The 23,108-nt window shown below is 58.8% G+C and overlaps 8 protein-coding genes across 8 annotated transcripts; 4 read left to right on the forward strand and 4 right to left on the reverse strand.

Annotated features, from left to right (window-relative positions):
- On the forward strand, nucleotides 1-1,393 carry F5Z01DRAFT_439987 (serine-threonine protein kinase 19-domain-containing protein). Its single transcript, XM_046259765.1, has one exon. It carries the CDS (start codon nucleotides 204-206, stop codon nucleotides 1,311-1,313), a length of 1,110 nt encoding a protein of 369 aa, XP_046113787.1. The 5' UTR covers nucleotides 1-203; the 3' UTR covers nucleotides 1,314-1,393.
- A 2,261-nt stretch (nucleotides 1,394-3,654) lies between these two features.
- F5Z01DRAFT_440011 (kinesin) lies at nucleotides 3,655-7,302 on the forward strand. The gene is made up of 3 exons (XM_046259766.1): nucleotides 3,655-3,777; nucleotides 3,867-4,846; nucleotides 4,901-7,302. The coding sequence occupies exons 2-3, from the start codon at nucleotides 4,066-4,068 to the stop codon at nucleotides 7,129-7,131; spliced, it is 3,012 nt and encodes a 1,003-aa protein (XP_046113788.1). The 5' UTR covers nucleotides 3,655-3,777; nucleotides 3,867-4,065; the 3' UTR covers nucleotides 7,132-7,302.
- A 1,427-nt stretch (nucleotides 7,303-8,729) lies between these two features.
- Nucleotides 8,730-11,018, forward strand: F5Z01DRAFT_440567 (uncharacterized protein). The gene has a single exon (XM_046259767.1). It carries the CDS (start codon nucleotides 8,972-8,974, stop codon nucleotides 10,838-10,840), a length of 1,869 nt encoding a protein of 622 aa, XP_046113789.1. The 5' UTR covers nucleotides 8,730-8,971; the 3' UTR covers nucleotides 10,841-11,018.
- A 199-nt stretch (nucleotides 11,019-11,217) lies between these two features.
- On the forward strand, nucleotides 11,218-12,795 carry F5Z01DRAFT_630871 (transcription initiation factor tfiid 55 kd subunit; the record flags this gene model as incomplete). The annotated part of the gene is made up of 1 exon (XM_046261754.1): nucleotides 11,218-12,795. One exon carries the CDS (start codon nucleotides 11,218-11,220, stop codon nucleotides 12,793-12,795), a length of 1,578 nt encoding a protein of 525 aa, XP_046113790.1.
- A 249-nt stretch (nucleotides 12,796-13,044) lies between these two features.
- F5Z01DRAFT_630883 (uncharacterized protein) lies at nucleotides 13,045-15,398 on the reverse strand (the record flags this gene model as incomplete). Its single annotated transcript, XM_046261755.1, has 3 exons — nucleotides 13,045-13,368; nucleotides 13,423-13,905; nucleotides 14,490-15,398. The coding sequence occupies 3 exons, from the start codon at nucleotides 15,396-15,398 to the stop codon at nucleotides 13,045-13,047; spliced, it is 1,716 nt and encodes a 571-aa protein (XP_046113791.1).
- A 504-nt stretch (nucleotides 15,399-15,902) lies between these two features.
- F5Z01DRAFT_630830 (cytochrome P450 51B) lies at nucleotides 15,903-17,602 on the reverse strand (the record flags this gene model as incomplete). The annotated part of the gene is made up of 3 exons (XM_046261752.1): nucleotides 15,903-17,045; nucleotides 17,101-17,298; nucleotides 17,354-17,602. The coding sequence occupies 3 exons, from the start codon at nucleotides 17,600-17,602 to the stop codon at nucleotides 15,903-15,905; spliced, it is 1,590 nt and encodes a 529-aa protein (XP_046113792.1).
- A 573-nt stretch (nucleotides 17,603-18,175) lies between these two features.
- F5Z01DRAFT_630944 (cytidine deaminase-like protein) lies at nucleotides 18,176-20,073 on the reverse strand (the record flags this gene model as incomplete). The annotated part of the gene is made up of 3 exons (XM_046261757.1): nucleotides 18,176-18,331; nucleotides 18,388-19,870; nucleotides 19,931-20,073. 3 exons carry the CDS (start codon nucleotides 20,071-20,073, stop codon nucleotides 18,176-18,178), a joined length of 1,782 nt encoding a protein of 593 aa, XP_046113793.1.
- Nucleotides 20,074-20,189: 116 nt separating this feature from the next.
- F5Z01DRAFT_440836 (uncharacterized protein) lies at nucleotides 20,190-21,964 on the reverse strand. The gene has a single exon (XM_046259769.1). The coding sequence runs from the start codon at nucleotides 21,824-21,826 to the stop codon at nucleotides 20,576-20,578; it is 1,251 nt and encodes a 416-aa protein (XP_046113794.1). The 5' UTR covers nucleotides 21,827-21,964; the 3' UTR covers nucleotides 20,190-20,575.
- Between the last annotated feature and the right edge of the window lie 1,144 nt (nucleotides 21,965-23,108).

Below are 23,108 nucleotides of genomic sequence, written 5' to 3' on the forward strand. Positions count from 1 at the left end.
TTCAGGAGTCTTCACGATCACTCACCGAAGGCTTAACTATCATCATTTTCCCACTCTCAAATTAGACACGCTGCTCCCGCTCAAATCGCTCTTCACGGGCCCAGCCCATCACAAAAAAAAGCAACAGGCAGCCGCCGCTTATACAAGTTGAGCGCGCGGCCTTACCAGTGCCTAGAGTACATCCGCCCAAGTGCCTCACAGCCATGCCATCAAGTCTCAGATCCATACTTGGAAAATCAAATCGCATCTCCAAGCCATCGTCCACCTCCAAATCGCCCTCTCAAAGCCCACAAAAACGGTCATCACCTCAAAAACGCCCCAACGCCAGGCCAAAGTCACGAAAGGAGGAAGATGACGAGCTCATATCACCACTCGAAGACTGCGGTGTGGCCAAGCTACTATCGGAGCACGACTTGGTCCTGCGAGATGTCGTACAGGCAATGCGCTACATCAAGAACCACATGTTCTCCCCTGTTCCTGATCGTGGGTTCCACTCCACGAGGACAGCAGAGCTGCTGAATTTTAGGCGCTGCATCCCCGGCATAGTCACCATGGGACACTTGCACGCGATTCTGGATTCCCCCACCAGTACGGAGAGGGAGGTCGTGGAGCTGATCAGCAAGGGCGTCCTGCGGAAGATACGGATCGAGAGACGAGGCGGGATGGGCGAAGCGCTTGTTGAGACGGCAGACTATCACATGATGATCGAAGACTCATCGCTGGACGAGGAAGTCAAAACCACGTACAGGAAATACCTCAAGGAGAATCCATCTGTCCAGGTCATCCCCGCCGGGAGCCTTTCGCCCTCCCACGCCGATGCTCTCATCCGCTTGGGATTTCTGACCGGGTCCGGGCCGAGTGGTAACCCTTTCACGACCCTCTCTGTCCGCCCCGAAGATCGGACAACAGTCACCTCTATCGAGCGGATATCCAGACATGCGTCTGGAAGCGTCTCCGCGGTGGGGGGCCACATGGCAGTGCACCTCGCTGGTGGAACACCGGGGCTCTCCAGGTCCAACTCGTCCTCTTTCGGGGACTTGAGGATTGCGATTCCCGGCAACGGGGCGTACCTGAAGCTGGCGGCTGGCGGCGTGGATTGGATCAAAGATGCGCTGGCACGGACAAAGTGGGGAGAGGCCCCTGAGAGCAGCTTGAAAGACCGGTTCCAAGGGGGCGGTCTCTATGGACCGAGATGGAAGGACCTGTGGGGATTGGAGTGGGAGTGGGCGCTGGGCGAGGCCATTGGGTTGGGTGTTGTCGAGATATTTGACACCGGCAGTGTTGGCAGAGGTGTCAGAGCCATTGGAGGTTGAGTGCTGTTGTTATTGAAGCAGAGGCGTCTCTGTGGCAATACAGTGTCTGTCTGAGACCAACATGAGCCTGTGTATTACCTATTCGTCTTGGTGCGAGACTGACCATGCCTCACAATGACGGCTTTGAGAACTTCCGGTCAGAGGAGTCCTGAGGAGTCAAATGCTCAGCTGCGTCGTCGTCACTATAGGTCAAGTAAGAAGTGTCGTTCATGGCGTCGGTAGAAGGACCTGGTACGGTACAGACAACCGGTCACTCAGAGTCGAAATCTTGCTGCGAATGATTATTTGGCGCATTGTGAAGGAAATCAATGATTGCAACCCCATCAAGATGCTCGCAATATCAACACAGTTGTCATGCTCGCAACCACATCAGGAAAGGTGAGAAATGGAGATGAAAAATGGAGATGGCCCATGGGAGCATCCGCAATTCAATGCAGCCTGCGGCCTACCGTCATCTGCATATTCCCGCGCTCGCATAACGCATTGTACATTCTGTGAGTTGATGGCTTCTCGTCACGCAGTAGCAATTGGGCAGATCTTCGGTGCAGTCTTGCTGATAAGTCAATGGCGGCGGACTTCTGAAGGAGTGATGTTAATGCTGACCAGCCCGCCACAAGACGAGGGAGGTGTGCAACGCAAAGCCATTGGGCCTAGGGAGATGTGAAATGTGTGATAGCGTTGGCTTCGGGCATATAGCATGGAGCATCGAGGTCCAGTTGTAACCTGTGGAGGAGATGACTAGCGTCAATGTCCGCCGCGATCAGGGCGGCCCCTGAAATCGTTGGTCAAGGGCCCTCGTCGCTCATTTTGTGTCCTCGAATTGGCTGACGCTGTCAAGGTGTTCAGAGCTCAGGTCGACGACTAATGAGGACCAGCGAGCCCTGTTGGACTCTGCGTCAGTGAGCTGGCGTTGGCAAACACGAACGAACCCCCATCAACCACCAACAGAGGCAAAGCGTGGCGACAGGTTGCTCGAACTGAACGCCATCGACCATTACTATGTAGGGGAACCCCTAACTCAGAGATTGCAATCTGAGGCGTGAGGCCGTGTCTCTGTCACCCTGGCACCAGGGGTAATGGTCTTCGACCCCCGGCAGAGTAGGTACTGGTGATTGAGACGCCAGGCCACGCAATTGCCTTTGGAACCAGCATCTCACCTTGAGTGCCCGGATTAGACTCACATTCAACAACAACAGCAACAACTCAACTAGACATTGCAAAACGAAAAAAAGAGCGCGTCTGCCTATATATATGGATGTGCGGAAGAAGCACTCGGTAGATGAGGACTGGAGGGCTGGACTGGACGCGAAGGCTCAGCTCGCCGAACGGTGCAGTGGGGGTTCCTTCCCCGGCTCCAGGGGTGGGTGCCTAATGCCACAGTATCGGCCCAACTGATAGGTACGCCATTGCTGTTAGTCGCCCATGCTCATTTTGCGTGCAGCTGGCCTGGCTTAACATGTCTTCACACGAGTACATGTGCCTTTTGAAGGCCTCGTACCATTGACTTCCAGTCCCCAGTAAGTAGCCTTTTACTAGCGTTTTTGCTGCCCGCTGTTGTCTCCCGGCCATCGTCACCCGATTACGGATCACCAAAGGCCGACGGCCAGGCACTAACGAACAGAGCAGTGGAGTAGCCGCATTGGGCCCTTTCCAGTCTCTAAAGGGGAAAATGACCAATCAGGAGCGGTTCTTTCTTGGCTGCACACTGTAATTACGGTAATTACAGCGCCGTCTCCGGTTTGTAAGGGTCAACGTCCTTAGGATGACCGGTACCCCACCGTTCCTGGCCTGGCCCGGCCCCTGGCGCAGTGGCGCAACGACTGGACATGAGCGATGACTGGAGTCCAGCACTCCAGCGTCCATATCGCCCATTGTCAACCCGAGTGATCCATGGGCATCTGGCTGTTTTTGTGGTGGTGACTGAGGTCCCTAACTTATCATACCCCAGACACGTCGGCAAATTTCCTCTTCGTCTTGTTCCTCGATCGCCTCGGTGTCGAGCAACAGGCGATAATTGAAGTGTCTCACGTGCTCGTTCAGTATCACAATTCGCAAAACCCTTATTACGATCGCGCTACAGGGTCAATAGCCACTCTCCTACGGAACCTTAACGAACGTCAATCCTCTTTCTACCGGTCTTTTCACCACGCCGGCGACAGTACGTCCTGTTGGTGTCAGACACTATCACGAGACACCAAGAAAAACTGTTGCGAGACCGCGGCAACTGCGACGACCACACACCATCCTCCAAATGCACATCTTTAGCGTGTTTCTTTGATCGCCTACCTTAGCCAAAGGAGAATACTAGGGCAACAACGCCAGCCGCTATTAGTGCCTAGCTCAGGTACTAAGCAAGCTGAAGATCTCTCCATCGGCATCTCAAAGGGGCTTTTGCGCGTCATTCGCTGTTTACCCATATCCCTCATTGTTCCCCCAAGGGGCACAACTGCGCTCTCACTTCTTGGTACGTACGTCTGGTCCGCCCGCCCTTAGATCCGAGACACTATTGGCCGTGACCTTTTGGCGCTCCCTCAAACTGACAACATCCACCAGAAGATACCATCGGGAGACTCCCTTCAAGCAACAGTTCTTGCGTCACTCTTTTGCTCGACCGTTGCGCCCGCCCTCTTGAGATATTCGACGATTCGAACCGACTGGACCACAACCTCCGCGAAACGTACATAGATGCCTCCGACTTGACGGGATTTCGCGCGGAACTCCAAGGGTGATACGACGCCGTACCACCGAAGTGATGAACGACATGGCAACGACGCTCCCCAGACCCTCACGACCGTCCAACGGGCCTCCGAATATGGCCCTTCCAGCTCTACCCAGGAGCAAGTCTCGCAAGAGCACCGGAAATATCCCAACACCGAGCTCGAGATCGGCTCCTGGCACACCAAGCGGCTTGCGGGCTCCTTCGACCTCGCATCTGCCTCCTCCACCAAGCCCCTCGCCTCTGTCAGGCCTACCTCAGCTGCCAAAATCTACCTCGACGCAACTGAACCCAACAACCCCTAGAACTGTCCGAAAAACAGTCAGCATCAACTCCTTCCCGCAGCCCCCCAGGGGAGGGAACAGCAATGTGCCCCCGAGTCCGCTGGGCCCCGAAAAGCCCCCCCGCACAGCGCGAAAGTCCAAGTCGTCCAAAGAAGGTCTGAACCACAGCTTCAACTCGGGCACGCCGAGTTTTCTGAATGGAAGCGGGGAGGGCAAGGCCATCACCAGCCTGCGGATGTCAGATGGACTGGTCAGTGTTGGCTCGGAAACACAGAGTAGGAGTTCTTCGGCGCAAGACTCGTACTCGACATCCGCGACAACCTATGACGACCCAGCAGATGGCTCGACAGCGCGGCCCGACGCAACAGCCGAGAAGCGCATATCAAAACCCGACGGCAAAGGCAATGTGCTCGTCAGTGTACGTGTGCGACCAACCGCCAGCGGCGACGGCAACCCAGAGGGCGAGTGGATGGTGGACGGACGCCGATCGCTCATTGCGTACAATGGGAAGGAGGGCGGAAATCACTACTACGGTATGTAGGCATCCTTGTCCACAATGATCCCATGGAACCTCTGACACCTCACAGATAACGTATTCACAACCCATGACAACAATTCGCGGGTGTACGACCACATCGCCAAGCGACTTGTGCGAAGGGTCATGGAGGGGTATCACGGCACGGTCTTCGCGTATGGAATGACGGGCACTGGCAAGACGTTCTCGATGCAGGGAACCGCCTCGTCGCCTGGCGTGATCCCTCTCGCCATCACCGACATCTTCTCCTACATCCGCGAAACGCCCTCCCGCGAATTCCTCCTCCGCGTGAGTTACTTGGAAATCTACAACGAGAAGATCCACGACCTCCTCAGCATGCCCACCGGCAACGGCGTCGGGGGCGGATCTCAGGCGGAGGAGATCAAGCTACGAGAGGACAGCAAACGGGGCGTATACGCCACACCGTTGAAAGAAGAGATTGTGCAAAGTCCGACGCAGCTTCTTCGCGTGATTGCACGCGGAGATCAAGCGCGACGGACGGCCAGCACACAATTCAACGCGAGGAGTTCGCGCAGTCATGCTGTGGTGCAGATCGTCGTGGAAAGCCGGGAACGGACACCGGCCGGTGCTGCCAGCGCAGAGAATGGTGGCAGCGGCGCCGGCGGCAGCAAGCGTTCCGGACTGTTGCCCGGCGGCGTGCGTGTCTCAACGTTGAGTCTGATTGATCTGGCCGGTTCGGAAAAGGCTGCCGAATCCAAGGAGCGACGGCAGGAAGGTGCCCACATCAACAAGAGCTTGCTCACGCTCGGCACGGTCATCTCGAAACTCTCGCTGTCCAAGGACAAGGAGGGCAAGGGGGCAGGGGACAAGGATGGCGGCAGCCATTTGCCGTACCGCGACAGCAAGCTGACTCGGCTGCTCCAAGGAGCCCTGTCTGGCGGCTCGTTGATCAGTATCCTCTGCACGATCCAGGTCGGCTCGCAAGGCACCGCGGCCACCGTCAACAGCCACACAACGGAGACGCTGAGCACTCTAAAGTTTGCATCCAGGGCCAAGAATAACATTATCAGCCATGCAAAGAAGGCGGAGGAGTCCCTCGGTGCTGGCGGCGAGGGCGGTGCGCGTGTCCTCCTAGAACGCTACCGGCTGGAGATTGTCGAGCTGAGGCAGCAGCTCGAGTCGCAGGCCAAGAAGAAGAAGAAGAAGAAGGGGAGGGAGGAGGATGCGGAGGAGGGCAAGAAGGATGAGGCGGGCAGCGAAGAGGAAGACAGTGCAAGGGAACGCGAGGACGAGAAGGCCAAGGAGTCGCAGATGGCGGAACGCCACGAGGAGCAGCTCCTGGAGATGCAGCTTGCGAGGACGGCGCTGAAGGAGAGGATCGACCATCTCAACCGTCTGATCCTCAGCTCCAAGTCGGTCGGGGTCAACACGAATGGCTCGATAAGCTCCCTCGGCCAGCACGCCAGGTTCTCACAAATCTCCTTGACCGGATCGATGCGGTCTTCGGTGGCGACGTCTGTGGGAAGCAGGCCCTTCCTCGAGAGGACGGCATCCATGACCTCTGCGTCCTCGACGATCGGCCGTCGGTCTAGCAACGGTGGGCCGCAACTCCCCGGTGCTGACGGCGAGCAGCCTGTGGACACGGAAGAAGAAAGCGTGGGCGACTTTGCGGATGGAACGGCATCACTGGCTGCGCAGAATCAAGCCCTCCAAGCCGATCTGCTCGACAAGAACCGGTACATTGCGACGTTGGAGAAACGGCTGCTGCAAGCTAGGCGCGCCAGTTCGTCGAGGGCCTCCATCGGCATCGGAGCATCGAACAAGGGCATCATGGTCGGCGAGGATCACAGCGTCTCGGCAGCGCTCAAGGAGAAGGACGTGGAGATTGCAGAACTCCGGGCCAGGCTCGACGACAAGGACCGCATGTTGACGGCACTGCGCAGCGCGGCCCGGTCCCGTGACACGGCCGAGAGCAGGACAGAGATGCGGTCGCCGGTTCACTCGATCAAGTCGGGACGGCAGTCTCTGGATGTACCACGGCCGTCGGAGGATCTCGTCATTGACACGCATGGTTCGCCGACGCGGAGCGAGCGGAGACCAAGGAAGAGCGTGGACGAAGTGACGTCGATGCTTGACGAGATGATCCAAGACCGAGTGGAGGGGGGATACATTGTCAAGGGCAACAGGGGCAGCGTCCGTCTGCCGACGAGCCAGCGGATGAGCAACCTGACGGAGCCGCCCTTCCAGGATGTCGAGCCTCTGCGACAAACGCCCACGCCCATGGGCGATAGGAGTCGAACACCGGTGCCTGCGGACCACTGATGACGGGGTACGGGAGAGTATGTTGGAGCCGCTATGCTGAGTGGAAGCAAGCAAGCAGACGGGCGTTACGGTTGCTTTTCTGGACGGGCTGCTCGCCCACTTTATAGGTGCTGCTTTGCGTTTATACCCGGTGTCGTTAGCATTCTTCTTGTGTGTAATTTTTCTTTTCTTTTCCGTTCGAGGGCCTTGGTTTGTTTGCGGGACGGGTACGTACGCGCATAATCACGGGAAAGGACGTGGTGAGCTTGCTGTTTGCCTCGAGGCCCTGCATGTTTGTTTGCGTTACTCGGATCAGAGGTGGTTGGTTGACGAAGCGATGCCGGATGTGGGATTAATTGACTATGAGTATTGTTTGCGCCCAGCAACACCGGCTGTGGTCTACTACGAAAAGTAACACTTTGTCCCCCGTGTCATCCGTGAGCATCATGCGAGGAGCCTATCGCCAGTCCAATGAGAGAGGCCTGGACCTCGCGAGGAAAGTACCCCTAGCCATTACATCATGAGTATCTCGTGTCATGTCTGTGCGCAGACCAAAAGGCCGACCAGGGGCCAGGCAAACAATGTCGATCTTCATAGCTGGAAAGCCAGGGAGGAATTAATACGACAGTAACCAGGTTAGCGCACGAGCAAACAACAGAGAAAGCTTCCACCACGACGACTCCTGTCCGTTCCGTCCCCGTCAATGGTGGAATAACTCCGTATTTCGTCAGGCAGTCATGGCTTGTCAGCCAGATTTTGTCGAGTCTCGAGCTTTGCGCGTTTCGAGGACCCTGGGAGAGACGATGGGAAAGGGGCAGGACAGAGCCTGAAGCCAGTGGATGATTGGACGGGAGAGGCGTCGCAGATCCGTGGTGAAACAGCCGGCGCTCGGGGGGCTCCAGTCGCTGGGATCTGGGTCTGATGTATCTTTTGTGCCTAAATAGGCGCGGAGGTACCTCCTAGTTTATACTCCGGCCAGTCGCACGCGCGGATCTTCCCTCGATTCTAGCGCTCTAGGGCCCCAGCCTGGAGCGGCTAAACCACTTCGAGGGTTTCATGGCTCTAATCTGTCTGGGACGACATGACGATGGACAGTGGAACTTTTTGTGGCGAGTCCTCTCTCTGCCTCGGCTTTTCTTTGATATCATCCCTTTGGCAGTTGAATCCCATTCATTCCTCGCGTTTAATCGTTCTACTACTTCTCTACCCTCGTTGGCTGGACACCGCGTCCGTCTGTGGCATCACGACTGCTGCTGCTCGAGGTTGCGTCTGCCCACCTGCTGAAACAAGCACTCAACCCTTTGCTGCTGACCAGAGACATGCGGGGGACTGGGCGAGTCAGAAGGGATTGATTGATTTATTTAGAGACAGGCTGTGATGATCCCTGGCGCGTGTTTCCGATGAGCAGCAAGGAAGCAAGCAAACAAGCAGCCAGACAGACAGGCCACCTTGACCTTGGCACGATCATCAGCCCGAGGACTGCGATATCGAGAGGCGATCTTTCTTCCCTTGGCCTCCCTTTTCTGGTTTCCCCCAAGCTCCAGGCTTGATTTCCATCTGTGCACACTTCACTTCTTTTCCGTCCTTTCTGTTTGTTTCATCTGGGGCTGCTGAACGACCACATTGGAGACCATATTCACATGCGTCCGACCTCCTACTCTGGACATTGATCGAGCGTCTACTATTCGACTGGGAACTGAACTTTGCTATTTACGACATTTCCTTATTTATACGACCACTGGCCCGGCGCCATATTCTGGAGCATCCTAACTACTACACCATCATCGTTGAAGGCTCAACCACCTCTTACCGACTTGCGACCAAGGAACAACTCTAATCACAACTTTCATACACCACAATCATGCCTCCTCGCCTCGAGCTCGCCGACTCGAACCACAGGCTGGTGATGCCTCCTTCCCGCATCAACCTCCGCCGCGCCAAGTCATATAATGCACAGGAGAAAGGCCCTCTCTCCGCCACGACCTCTCGCTTCAACTTCAACCATCTCCTCTTCTCGCCACCGCCGTCGCCCAGTCTCCCTTCGCTGATCCCCCAAAAGCCGAAGCGGACGGGCAGCGACCTCCTTCTCAAGTCCAGACCCAGCCGGGTCTTTCGATGGGGCCTCCTAGCAACCCTGCTTGGGGCCATGACCTACATTGTCAGCGTGTGCGTGAGGAACCAAGAGGGCATCCAGCAGGCCATGTGGCCGTACTTTGAGCAGAAGGAATACGAAATGGTCGGGCAGGATGCGTTGCCCGACTTCCCGACCCCCATTGTGCTCCACGACACGCGAGGCAGGTCAAAGTGGACCGTGTCCATACCGCCAGACTACGACTTTCCCCTGCCGACGGAGGAGTATACGGCCATGACGGGGCAGTGTCGTGAAGTCGCCGCGCGAGCGCGGGACATCACCGCCACAGCAGACACCTTTTCCCAGGTCTACGACACCGAGGACAAGTACTACGTCGACGTCTCCAAGGCAGAGAAGCTGGGACTGCTGGACCACGGGCCGAAGCACGTGGAACCGACGAAGCAAAAGGGGCATTTTGTCGGTCTCACGCACAAGAACGTGGCTGGTCGGCCGGTGTGCGAGTCCTCCATGACCTACGTCCTCGAGAGCACCGACGCCGGCATGGGCAACAATCTGATGACGCTGTGGACCTTTTACGGCCTGGCCAAGGAACAAGGGCGGGCCTTCTTCGTCGACGACTCGCGGTGGGCGTACGGAGACTGGACAGAGATCTTTGAGGCCCCTCCGCTGCCAGAGTGCCGACCCCCGCCACGCCATCACATTGTGCCCTGCCCGTTCCACGCGCAACACCTCGTCGTCTCGGGCTCGACGGCCAAGGACATATTTCCCTCCATGCTCGCGAAACACCATCGCATGGTAGGCGCCGAGGACGAGGTCCAGGCTCTCTGGAAGCTGGCGAGGGAGGGCTACCAGGACCTCTTCAAGCTCACGGCAGACGACGCCAAGTACGTGACGAAGCGGATCCGCGAGCTCAAGGTCCGCTCGCAAAAGGGCATCACGGCGCCCGACGCGCCCGTCATCGGCCTGCACGTCAGACGGGGCGACCGCCACCCGCTCGAGTACCAGTACAGCGAGACGTACATCCCCGCCGAGGTCTTCCACGCGAGCGCGCGGCAGATGGCCGTGGCCCACGCCAACGCGGCGCGGTACCAGACCGAGGCGCACTGGCGACGCAACGAGCCGATCCTCCTGCTCGCCTCGGACGACCCCATGGTGCACCTCGAGTCGGATTTCAGCGCGGCGGTGCTGTCGCAGGAGCGGATCCGGCTGGCGTCCAAGGACGCCATCCAGCAGCAGGCCGGACCCAAGCAGGAACCGCGGTTCCTCCACCGGTTCGTCGACGAGGCCTTTGGCTGGGAGGGTGGTTTCTACGCGCCCATGTTCTGGAACCTGGGCGTGAGCCGCAAGAACAACGCGGCCAACGCGCCAGAGGGCGTCGACGTGGGCGGCGCGGTCAACGAGGAGGCCCGTCTCCTGGCGCCGCCGTCGGAGCAGACGATCAAGCTGCGCAGCCTGATTGGGCGCGCGTACATGATGGACCTGGCGGTGCTGGCGGGCGCGAGCGACGGCGTCATCTGCGCGGTGAGTGCCATGGGCTGCCGGCTGCTGGGCGTGATGATGGAGTGGGACAAGGGCGTGGGCGGTGCGGGATGGGTGAATGTCGACGGGGCCTATGGGTGGACGGGCATTGACTGGTGAGAGGCAGTTCTTTGAACGGTCACACTCGTTGCATTTGATCTTTTGTGAGCATTCATAGCGTTTGGGGTTCCTCTTGGGCTTGTCTTGGCGTTTGGGTGGTCTGTCATAGTTAGCCGTGCGATGGGCAGATATACCAATACCATGCTGATATTTGATTTCTTCGTATACTTGTTACCCAGATTAGCTTGAAGACTGGAGAGAATTGTATTCCCACACTATGAGGCATTCTGTTGCTGGACGTCCGACTCTGGACGTCACGATGAATAAGTGGGTCCGTGAATCGCGTCTTCTGTGACTCTCCAAAGCATCATCAACTCGATTCACTCCCTTCACATCCATCATCACCAACCCACCCTCTAATCTTTAAAGCCAGCGCCATGTCGGAACCCTCGCAAGGCGCGCCCGCCAAGCCGCGCCTGAAGCTCAACGTCTCGCGCTCCGGCTCCTTCGTCACCGACCCAGCAGCCTCGACACCCGCCGTCGCAACACCCTCTGGCGACGGCACCCGCAAGGTCAAGCTCAAGGTCACCTCCTCTCAACCTCCCACGCCCGCCGCTGTCGCTGCCCCCGTCGCGCAGCCCGATCTCCCTCCGCCCCCGCCCCCAGCCAAGACCAAGGCGGGCCGGCAACCCAAGCCGACGCAGAAGCTCGTGGATAGCAAGAAGCGACCCCACGAGGACGACGACGACGACGATGACGAGGACGATGATGACGACGCCCCCATGGCGCACCACGCCAGCACGAGGATCAAGATACGACACACACCCAAGAGCACGCCTCGCGGCGGACCAACGCAGCTCGTCGTCAGACCCAGAGGACGTGCGCCCCCCCGACCGCCAGGCGATGGCTACGACTCCGAGGCTAGCGACCGCGAGCTCGACCCGCACATCGAAGAGCAGATTGTCCTCCGCATGCTGCCCGGCGAGCACTGCGACTACATCCGGTGGTGCATGGAGAACGGCAAGATGGGCATCCCCCGCGCCAGCGGCGGCGCCGACATCCAGATGAAGTTCTTTGAGGAGGAGACGCGCCGGGCCATGATCACGGTCAAGGGCCAGCCGTACGCCGCCGTCCTCGTGGACCTGCCGACCATCACCGAGGCCATGAAGAGCTGGGACCGCAAGAACTTTCTCAAGTCCGCCGACATTTGCCAGATGATCTACGTCTACGCCCCCGTCGCCAACGAGGAGGAGGCCCGGACGCGCGCGCTCCCCGCCCTCGTGACCGAGCAGAAATTCAAGTGGCCCCACGGTCTGACGCCGCCCATGCACGACTGCGTCCACCGCCGCTTCGCCAAGATGGTGTCGCGCGAGCAGATTGAGGACAAGGAGGCCTACGTCAGTCGCCTCATGGCCGAGGACGCCAAGGCCAAGAAGATCTCGTACGAGTACGTCGACGTCGATGACCTCGTCTCGGGCGACGAGGACGAGGACGAGGACATGGATGCCGAGGGCGAGGTCGACGACTCCATGGGCTACTTCAACCAGCCCATGGACGGCGTCTTTGGCGACGACGACGACGACGGCGACCTCGAGGCCGATCTCGAAGCGGCCTTTGCCAACGAGGACCTCGCGGCCGACACGCCCGCCACCGGGGCCGAGGGCATCACCCCGATGCCGGCCACCCAGATCGACACGCCCGGCAGTGCCATGGGCCCTCATGCCGTGCAGCAGTCCATCGAGGATGGCGAGTCTGAAGAGGACGCCGATGACGATGATGACGACGACGACGAGGATGACGAGGATATGGACGATGATGAGCGCGCCGAGCGGGACGAGCTCGAGGGCGTCAAGGACATCATCGCCGACATGAACAAGCAGCTGGCGGCCAAGCAGGCGGACTTGGAGAAGCAGACGAATGCCATCCTCCGGCAGAGACTGCAGAAGCAGATTGGCCAGCTCAAGTCGGAGATTGAGCTCAAAATGTCGTCCATTGGCATGGAGGCGGATGAGTAGGTGGTTGTTTACTTGATACCCTGGAGACCCTCTGGATGGATTGCATTGCATAAGGCGTTGGGAAACACACATTGGGGCAATTTTGGGAGTTGGTCGGGCTTGAGAGTGATGGGAGAATGATTATTCTTTAGAAAGCAAATTGAGCCCCTGAAATTACTAGTATGTTCAAATGCGCCGTCCAAACCCAGCCCATACATACCATGCCATTGCCCATCTGCAAATGACACCGTCAACAACGAAGATATATGCTTAGCCCTGATACTTCTCCAGGTATCTGATCATCCACCCCCGCTGCTCGCCCGCCATCTCCTGAATCGTATCCTTGACGTCCTCCCAGACACCGCCCTCGCACGCCTCCTCGAGGGTGCTCGGCTGCGACTTGCTCCGCGCGCCCAGACGGCCCTCGATCCTCTTCCTCAGGATCTTCTGCAGATGCACCGCAAAGTGCTTGTCCCGCTTCGCCTGCTGACGGAGGTACTTGGCGAGGAAAAAGTGCTCCTTGAGGGCCGTGTTCTTGTGGTCGTGGTTCCAGCGCTTCGTCGACGCAATCGCCTCCTCCAGCCGCCTCTCCGCCTGGCCACTGTCCCCGGACCGGACAGAGAGTCGGGGACTCTTCCGCCGGAGCACACGCCTAGACTCGTTGGCACCCGTCGGGGACGGCGCCTGCTCGGGTTGCTGGTTGTGCTGCGTCAGGTACCCAAACTCCCGCAGCTCCTTCTCGACGGTCTCCTTGGAGGGCAGATACTCGGCTCGACCGTGCATGTCCTCCATGATCACCCTGATGGCGCTCATCTCCCCCTCAAAGTCCTTGACGTACGTGTCCGTCATCTTCTGCAGGTCCTCCAGCGTGACGCCATTGTCCTTCTGTCCCGTGGCCAGCTTCTTCACCTGCTCGTCCACGGCGCTGATCTCCTTGAACAAGGCGGCCATGCGGTTCTCAAACTTGTCGCGGAACGCTGTGTTGTCGGCCGTGGCGTCGATGAGCAGGCGGACGTGTGTGAGGATGTCGGCATTCTGAAGAGCAAGGCGGCGGATGTTGAGCTCGAGAGTGAGCTTGGCCAGTGCGTCGGCACGCGCGACGAGGTTGAGATCTCGCGGAGGCTCGGTTGTCTGTGTCTGAGGGACGATGGCAGCGGGCGTGGCTGGAGTGGGTGTGCTAGTGATTGGGTCACTGGCAGTCTGATTCTGACCTTCAGCTGAAGGGCCAGTGACGGCGGATTGCTCGGGCATTTTACAGGACGGTCTGCTTGAACAGCGGTATCGTCGTCACGAGGATCCGTCTAGATTGCTGGTCGGGAATGAGACGAAGTGAGAGCCACGGCTGGTCCAGTTGATGATGGGGACAAGCAGAGGACGATGGACAGCGATGCAAGTGACAAGACACTGCACATCAATTAAAGGTACTACCGTACCAGATAAGTGCATTAGACTGAGAGTACCTGCCGTGGGCCTGTACACGGTGGCACGCTCTTTCCCCGTTGTCAGGGGCCACTTCGAGCTGCACCGTCAGGGGGAAGGAGCGACAGACCATGGATACCACCACAGTAACGACTGCCAGTGACCGCCAGCAGACAAAGCCTTCTCGGGTGACATTGACCCAATACTTCTTCCATCTCGGTCAGACACCTATATCATATCCCAGGCACGGTACCGCCCGTGGAACTCGGACCGCTCGGAAGGCCCCCATCAGGCACGCCGTTTCGCTGGGTATCAATCCACGAGAGGAACATGTCCACGTCCTTGGCCACCTCCTTTGGCATCGCCATCTTCTGCAGCCATACGGGCAGGAAGCCCTCGGCATCCGACGCCGTGCCCATGACCCATTCGATCCCCTCACCCGTCTCCCGCACCCGCTCGATGCTCGTGTACTTGGCCCGCACGGCCGCGCCGTCCGCCTTGTACGGGCGGCTGACGTCGACCTGATCCACGACGTCGCCCGCGTTGATCTGGACCACCATGAACTCCCGGTGGTCCCCGCCCACGAGGGACGTCGTCGCCTGCAGCACGGGGAACACGCGCTTCGCCAGCGGCGACGGGAGCTTGTGCGTCGACTCCTCCATCTTCAGCGTCCAGTCGCCCCAAATGTCGCCGTCGCGCTCGACCTGCACCCCCTGGCAGTCCCACTCCTGGATCACGCGCGTGCCCACGACGGTGGGCGTGAACTCCTTCTCCGCCTCGGCGTGCGCGACCTTGAAGCACTTGACCCATTCTTCCCACCGGGCCGTGCCGCGCTTCGCCGCGTTCTCGTGCACGCTCCTCCGCAGGAACCAGCTCTCCGGGTGTATCTTGCCCTGGTCGAAAGCCAACTCGAGCTCGGGGATGTGGTACTCCCGCGCAATGGCCTTCAGCGCGGCGGTGGAGACATCCCGAGAGTACAGGTAGACGGGCGAGGCCGCCGCGCCAAATGTCCTGTGGCCCTTGGACGTCCACGATGAAGTGTATGGGTTTTGCTTGGCGGACGCTACGTCGCCGATAAAGGGCACCGCCTCATTGATGATCGAAGTGAGGAACGGCATGAGCTCCGAGGAGGAAGCTGTGGTGCTCGGGAGCAGGGAGGGCTGGATGCCCCAGAGGCGGACCAGCGGGCCAAAGTGCTCGGTCATGGCGGTCTATGGTCGATGGCTCTGTGAGTTGTTTGGGATGTGGATGATAACAGGTTCAGTGAGCTTTGGTTGACGGGAGCTGGGTTGGCGCCGGCTGCCTCCGTTTTATATATCGCTTGATACTGCCGAACCGTGGCGTGATAAGCACGTCTCAGAAGAGGACTCCTTCTGTCATCATGTGCAGGACGCCATGATCGATATCGTCATAATGTCGCTTTTGGGTTCATGTCGACCGAGTGAGACACGAGCGAGGTTGGGATGGGTGTCCGAAAGGGGATAAGACTCGGATGCCTCTAGCTAGTACCTTCTGGCTTAGCTACCCGGTCCTCCCTAAAAGCCGAGGTTCCTCCATGGGCGTGCTCATCTATTCAGTATAGTAGAACTGAGCATTAAGCATTATAATCTATACGGCATCATCCTCGTAGCGCCTCTAATATGATGTGCGCCGAGCTCCCGAGTGCGTTATATACAGAATTTTCTCATTCTCGTCATTCTCCAGCTGAATTAATCCCGGCGCTCCCAGCGGATGAAGGCCGGCTCCAGCGGCCTGGAGAAGAGCGACTGGTAGTCGGTGCCGACCAGCTTCCGGCTGCGGTCAATGTTGCTCAGCTTGAAGAGACGCACCGTCTCGGCGATGATGGTCTGGAGCTGGAGGTTGGCAAACTGCTCGCCGATGCAGCGGTGGCGGCCGGCGCCAAAGGGCAGGTAGGGTGACGCGGCGCCCTTGCTGACGGCGCCGTAGCCGTAGTCAATCTTCTCCTCGTCCTCGACGCTGGCGTCGTTGCGCACAATTGTCGGGGCGTTGGGCGAGTCGGCCTCCCAGCGGTGGCAGTCCCACACCTCGGGGTTGGGGAAGTAGGCGGGATCGGAGGCACTGACGCCGGGGGCGGACAGGAGGGTGTGCGTCGTCGGGATGACATAGTTGGTGCCGGGGACGGGCATGGGCGACTTGACGGCACGAAGAATGGAGTGGATGGGGGCGTGGAGGCGCAGCGTCTCCTTGACGACATGCTGGTTGAGCGGGAGCTTGGCCAGGTCCTCGTAGGTGAGATCGGGAAGGTCGGCGCCGAGGTTCTTTACCTGCTCCTGGTACAGCTCTTCGCAGATCTCGGGGTTCTGGGCCAGGCGCAGCATGATCCAAGAGCTTGTGGAGGAGGACGAGTGCTGGCCAGCCATGAGCAGGGCGATGAGCATGTGCGCCGTCTCATGGTCGGGCACCGGGGTGCCGTCCTTGTAAGTCGAGTTCATCAGGTGCTTCATCATGTCGAATTCGGTGCCGTCGTCACCCTTGGCGCGGCGCTCCTTGATAATGTCCATGTAGATCTTGGCAATGGTTTTCTGCGCGTGGTCGCGCCTCCTGTTCCAAGGGAGAGGGGCCCAGTGCAGCATGAAGTTGATGGGGCTGAAGCCCATGTCGAGATCGTGGTAGAGCGAGGCGAGGGATTCGTCGAAGCGGTTGCGCACATTCTGACCCTGCAGGGCGTGCGAGGCGGTGAAGATAGTGATCTCGGCCATGTGCTTGGGAACGTTGACCATGCCCGACTCGCCCTTGAAAGCCGGATTCTTCTTGAAGTAGTTCTTGACCTCGCCCGAGATGATAGGCACGTAGGAGCGGAAGGCTTCGGTGGTGAGCGCGATCTTCATGAACTGGATGCTGTTAGCAGGGGGGCGTGCGAAGGGTGCCACGCGCTTCTCCTCATACCTTCTTCTGCTCCATGAGCTTGGCGTTGGGGCAGTCGTAGACCACATCGCGACCAAAGACGGGGGTGGTCAGGGGGGTGTAGATCTCCTCAGCGTTGACGTCCTTGAGCTTTCCGTTGAGGATGAAATCGTTGCCGGCGGGGCCAACGGCCACCGTCGTCTTCTTGCCGAGCAGGATGAAGGTGAAGACGTCGCCATGCTGTCGCGTGCCTCGTCAGCGCCTGTAGGGTACGGCCAGTCAGGAGAGCGCATACCTTCTCGCGGTTGGTCCTGAAGAATGTGGGCGGGTCCATGCCATACGTGACAGTGCTCCCGATGAAGGGGAAGATGGAAAACACCATGGGAGGCTCATTCGGGTTCTTGAAGAGCAGCTGCTTCGCAATGTGGACACCCACGGACAGCGCAATCACCCCACCAAGAACCAGGGCAATCTGCGTCGCCATGCCGAATGCCTGGAACTGCTGGGCCACGGGGTGCGTGGCGACATCTTGTAAAAGACCCATTGTGAAGTTTGGCGCGTCGTCGTCGTCGAGGGCGAAGATGCGTCGTTACAGAGTCGGACAGTCGTCGTGGACTCGTGGTGTTGTTATAGACCAAGAGAGAAAGGAGAGATCGGACCCTTGCAGATGGTCCGATACTTTTTTCGATGGAAATTGCACTGGCTCGACAGGGGCCTGGCCAACTTAATCTCAGTGGCCTAGCACTGCACCGTGTGTGATCTGCGCCAATCACAGCGTCAGGATTTCTGTGCCTTGATTGCGAGGCCGCCGTATTCGTATTCGCATCAGCACACGGATACGTGCTGTAGGAGGATAGGTAAGGTAGTCTTTGCCTGTCATATCAAGACTCTAGCACATAATACACATGAGAATTAGAAAGCTGCCAAACATGGCCCCGTCACTGAACACGCGCGCGAACCCATGGCTGGCATAATGTGGGCGTTGTTTCTCATTCAAGCTTCAATCGCGTACTCTATATCCGTACGGAACGCCTCGTCCTCTTCCCAGGCGCAGACGTTTCTTCCGTCGTCATACCCAGGTATACCCAACTCCAAACATAATCATAGGCTCGTAAACTTAATGGTGGAAGAGGCGGATGTTCTGCTCCACAAAGGTGATACCCAGCTTCTCCGCCGTCTCAAACACAGCAGCGTCGTTCTGGCTGCCGCCCGGCGCGGCAATGTACTTGACGCCCGAGCGGGCGGCGCGGAAGACATTGTCGATGAACGGGAACTGCTCGTGTTAGATTATTGCTGGCCAGACATGATAGGGGAAAAAATGCGACTTACGAAAGCATCGCTGGACACGGCCACGTCCTTGAGCTCCTTCATCCAGGCCTCGCGCTCCTCGTCCGTAAAGGCAGCGGGGACCTCCTCAAAGACACCCTCAAAGGCCTCGCGCTCGGGGCCGTCCTTGGGGAGCTGCCCGCTCACGAGCAGGTCAATGGCGTTGCTCTTGTCGGGGCGCTTGGTGCCCTTCTTCCACTTGATGCCCAGCACCCGCGAGTGGAAGCGCATCCACCAGTTGTCGGCCTTGTCGCCGGCCAGGCGGGTGCAGTGGATGCGGCTCTGCTGGCCGGCCCCGAGACCGACGACCTGGCCGTTGACGGCGTAGCAGACCGAGTTGCTCTGGGTGTACTTGAGGGTGATGGTGGCGACGGACAGGTCGCGGGCCGCCGACTCGGACAGGGACCCCGCGTCCTTGGGGGTGATGATGGTCTTGAACGACTTGGGCGTGATGAGGTAGTCGTTGCGGTGCTGCTGGAGGTTGATGCCGTAGACGGTCCGGGTCTCCGTGGGGCCCGGGGTGTACTCCTCGTCGATCTGCAGGACCAGGTACCGGCCGCCCTTCTTCTTCTTGAGGATCTCGAGTGCGGCGTCCTCGTAGCCGGGGGCGATGACACCGTCCGAGACCTCCTTGGAGATGATGCTCGCGGTGGGGACGTCGACCACGTCCGAGAGGGCGATGATGTCGCCAAACGAGCTCATGCGGTCGGCGCCACGGGCGCGCGCGTAGGCCTGGGCGAGAGGAGATGTCTCAATGCCCTCAATGTCGTTGACAAAGTAGACCTTGCGCTCGTCCTCGCTGAGGGGCGTGCCAATGGCCGCACCGGCGGGCGAGACGTGCTTGAAGCTGGCCGCGGCGGGGAGGCCGAGCGCCTGCTTGAGCTCCTTGACCAGGGGCCAGGCATTGAGCGCATCGAGCAGGTTGATGTAACCCGGGGAGCCGCCCAGGACCTTGAAGGGCAGCTTGCCCTCGGTGGTGTACGCAGCGGCGGGCTTCTGGTGGGGGTTCGCGCCGTAGCGCAGGGCCATGTACTGGTCGCCTCCGGAGGCGTACTCCTTGCGGAAGTAGTCGGAGATGGCCGTATCGTAGTCGGCCGTGTGCTCAAACGCCTTGAGGGCGTAGCGGTTGCGGCTCTCCTCGGTGATCTCGCCCTTCTCCAGCTCGGACAGGAAGCCGGCGTAGTCGTTGGGGTCGGAGAGAATGGTCACACGCTTGTGGTTCTTGGCTGCGGCACGGATGAGGGTCACGCCACCAATGTCAATCTCCTCGACAGCCTCGGGGACGCTGACGTTGGGCTTGGCCACGGTGTCCTTGAAGGGGTAGAGGTTGCAGATGACATAGTCCACCTTGTTGATGTTCTGCTCGGCGAGGTCCTTCTCGTCGGACGCGAGGTTGCGGGCGAGGATGCCAGCGTGGACGGCGGGGTGCAGAGTCTTGACGCGGCCCGCCAGCATCTCGGGGGCCTTTGTGATGGCAGAGACGTCCCTTTGTGTTCCGTTAGCCAGTCTTTCTGCGTGGGTGGTCGGACATGGGATGTGGTATTACTCGACGGGGAAGCCAGACTCGCGGATCATGCGAGAGGTGCCGCCAGAAGCCAAGATGCGGACATTCTGCGCGACGAGGCCCTTAGCCAGGTCCAGCAGGCCCGTCTTGTCAAAGACGGAGACGATGGCGATCTTTTGCGACATGATGATATGTTGCTCGGGCCAGGAATTGGGTGCAGAGAATGATGAAGGAAAAGAGCCGGTTGAGAAATCTCCCGCACCGAATTCAGCTGCGTTAGTGCTAATGAGCTGTCGAGAAAGATTGTCGTTGCCGCCCGCAGACCCCACCAAATAATTGTGAACCCCTCCATCATGGCCGCCGACGTCAACTTTTTGTTTCAAGGGTCCACAGCACTTATCCTCGCTGGTCTAGGGTAGTCAGCTTTGTCTTGGGGACGGGTTGATGCACTCAATTTTGAAGCCACGTCTTGTGCTATAAATAATGTTCCTTGACTGACATGCTATAAACTCCAGACCTAACCAAACCTATCCATGCAAATGTCGCAGCTAGACCTTGTTGGCAAAATCGCCAACCATGTGCCCTATAACGCCGACGTAATCTTCGTCTCCATGAGGCATTCGTTTCCCAACAGGGGTATCTGTCCTCCCTCAGGCATGACTTGTTCAACTCATCACAAACCGCTTCTCAAGCCACGATGCTCTTCCCCACGCTGCTCCACTTGAATCGTCGCAGGGTTCCAGACGATCCCCGGATCGCCTCCCGACCGCACGACGCCGTGTCGTTCATTCCGCCGACCGAAGCAGAGAGGCCCTCCTGACGCCCAACCTCCCTCCCAATCACGTACCCTGCACCAAAGCCCACGACAGACACGAGCACCACGACGCCTGCGCTCACGACCCAGGTAAGTAGCGTGGGTGACACAAGCGTCTCATCCTCGACAACAGCCGTCTTCTTCTTCTTGGACGCCCGGGCCGAGGAGCTCCTCTTGATCTTCCCATCGTCTCGCGAGGGTGATCGTGCGGGAGAGGATCTCTTTCTACGTGACGAATCGCCCGGGGCCTGCAGCGCTGGTTCGTCCTCGCCCATCAGCTCAGACTCAGGGACGAGACGCAGATCCATGGGCTGATTGCTTCCTCCCACGTCGTTCCTGGCTATCCTCTGGGCCTCTGCCTCTTCCTTGGACTTGGGCAGTCCTCGTGCCGCAGCGGCGCACGACAACAGAGTCGTCAGGGACGCTCGCAACGCCTCATCATTGTCCTCGCGGGACGACGGCGACATGAACTGCGGTCCACGGTGCACGCGCGTCTGCGAGCGCTGTGAGAAGGACGGCCTCGTGAAGCTGCTGTGCGGGTGGGACGACGTTGCGGCGTTGGTAGAGTAACTCCTCTGGGGGTGGCTTGGAGGGTGCGAGAAGGCATTTGGCTGTGGCTGAAAGATCGGTCGATCCGCTGTGCGCCCACCCAAAGCCGTGGCGTTGTCGCCATCATCGGACTCGTCGTCGTCGTCGTTTTCGGATGAATCATCCTCTTCGTCCTCCTCGGGCGCCGATGCAATGTTCTCCGCAGAGCTGGCGAGTCGCCTATCCTCGTCATCGTTATCGCTCGAGTCGATGTCCTCCTGGCTGCTCGAGCCGACATACATGGCCGTGCGCTCTTGCGGGAGTGATCGCGCCGACGCTGGCACCCGCCGTCGTCTGTGTTGTGAGTTGACTTGCAACCCCGTGGTCACGATCTCGTCGCCGATGCTCGAGAGGGATGACGACGAAGGCTGCGATGAAACTTCGATCCAAGATTCTGCTGATACTGATGTGAGATGTATTCCACCATGATAAGGGGCAGACGAACCGTCAAGACGCCGTTGCTGGTGTTGAGGTAGGACATGACCTAGTCGTGCAGGCGCATGCGACGATCTACCCTGTTGGTGCACGCCGTCCATCTTGCTTGGCTCGCTGCGTCGCTATAGTGTCCACGACAAATAAGACAACTTGAAACTCTGCAACAACTCTCGCACGAATGCTGCGCCTCGGTTGATAATGCGTGAGGGCGCGGCGTAGTATCACGGATAGTCGTCGTGCTGGTTTTGTCTCTTACACGTTGTCGCCGTCAATACCCCACCTTCCCTGTGCTGCTGCTGATGATGATGTCGCTGCGCTGGTAGCGATAAAAAGAAGGATCGCCAAGATGCAGGGACGTGCTGCTGTTGGGACCGAGGATGAAGTCCAGTCCGGAACGGGCGAAATTCAAATGCACAGCAAAGGATACCAAGGAAGTGAGTAACTTGGTAGTATCGCAGGATGTCACGGCAGAATGCGAGGTCGGGGGATTTTGTTGTTGGATGGAATGGATGGAATGGATGGAATGGATGGAATGGATGGAATGGATGGAATGGATGGATGGATGGATTGATTGGGGGGGTTCCAGGGCCCAGGCTGATCTGACCGGGTGCAGCAGCGCAGCTCACTCTAGGCGCATGTATTCGGCACGACAGGGAAGATAACAGCTTGAAGTAACGGCCTCTGCCAATAATGTGGCATCCAGTCCCTCATTGGTACCCAACAGATCGCCCTCACGGCGGCGGCGGCGCCAGCGCATGACCTGAGCACCTCTGCGCGCGTGCTTCGTGACAAGGACAGACAATGTGCGCCCTCGTCTCCTTCAGCAGCCCGCCTATTCACGCGGAGGCCCCATGCTCATCACTTCCCCACAGGAATGGCCATGTCTTTGTTTGCCCGTAGGCAAGGTACTAAACACTCAAAGACCATTTGGACTTTCATCCTAAGCGAAGGGACCTGGTTCCCGTACTTCCGTAACGATGACGCCTACGTAGCGCAACAGCCGCTAACAGTTTAGCCTCCCTTACCCTGCCTGCTATTTGGGGGTGAAGATGGGGGTGGGACCCTTTGCGAGAGGCGCAGGAGGAGGCGGTGAAAGCAACGGGAGACGCAGATTCGAGACTGGGCGAATCCTGCTGAGCACGTACAGTCCTCGTGAGCAAAGGGTGGTGAGCACATTTGGCTAATGACGGGCGTGGTCACGAGCGGGGTGCAGTGACCGCCCACCCACCCGTGACGATGACCGGCAGAGCGACTGAGTCTGGGTGTGGGGCATCGTAGGTGGAGTTATCGTACGGAGGACGAGTTCAAAAGTTATGCGTTGCCAAGAAACTAGCCATAGTTGGCGTCTAGCCCGAAGTAGCCCCCCGGGAAGTTTATCACCAA

The sequence above is a fragment of the Emericellopsis atlantica genome (assembly GCF_019669845.1).
Source record: "Emericellopsis atlantica unplaced genomic scaffold F5Z01scaffold_48, whole genome shotgun sequence".
In the NCBI taxonomy this organism is placed as follows: domain Eukaryota; kingdom Fungi; phylum Ascomycota; class Sordariomycetes; order Hypocreales; family Bionectriaceae; genus Emericellopsis; species Emericellopsis atlantica.

Coding starts and splice junctions, on each gene's coding strand:
- F5Z01DRAFT_439987 (XM_046259765.1), top strand. CDS start 204: ATGCCATCAAGTCTCAGATCCATACTTGGAAAATCAAATCGCATCTCC.
- F5Z01DRAFT_440011 (XM_046259766.1), top strand. CDS start 4,066: ATGAACGACATGGCAACGACGCTCCCCAGACCCTCACGACCGTCCAAC. Junction 4,847..4,900: donor GGGCGGAAATCACTACTACG/GTATGTAGGCAT, acceptor GACACCTCACAG/ATAACGTATTCACAACCCAT.
- F5Z01DRAFT_440567 (XM_046259767.1), top strand. CDS start 8,972: ATGCCTCCTCGCCTCGAGCTCGCCGACTCGAACCACAGGCTGGTGATG.
- F5Z01DRAFT_440836 (XM_046259769.1), bottom strand. CDS start 21,826: ATGGACGGCGTGCACCAACAGGGTAGATCGTCGCATGCGCCTGCACGA.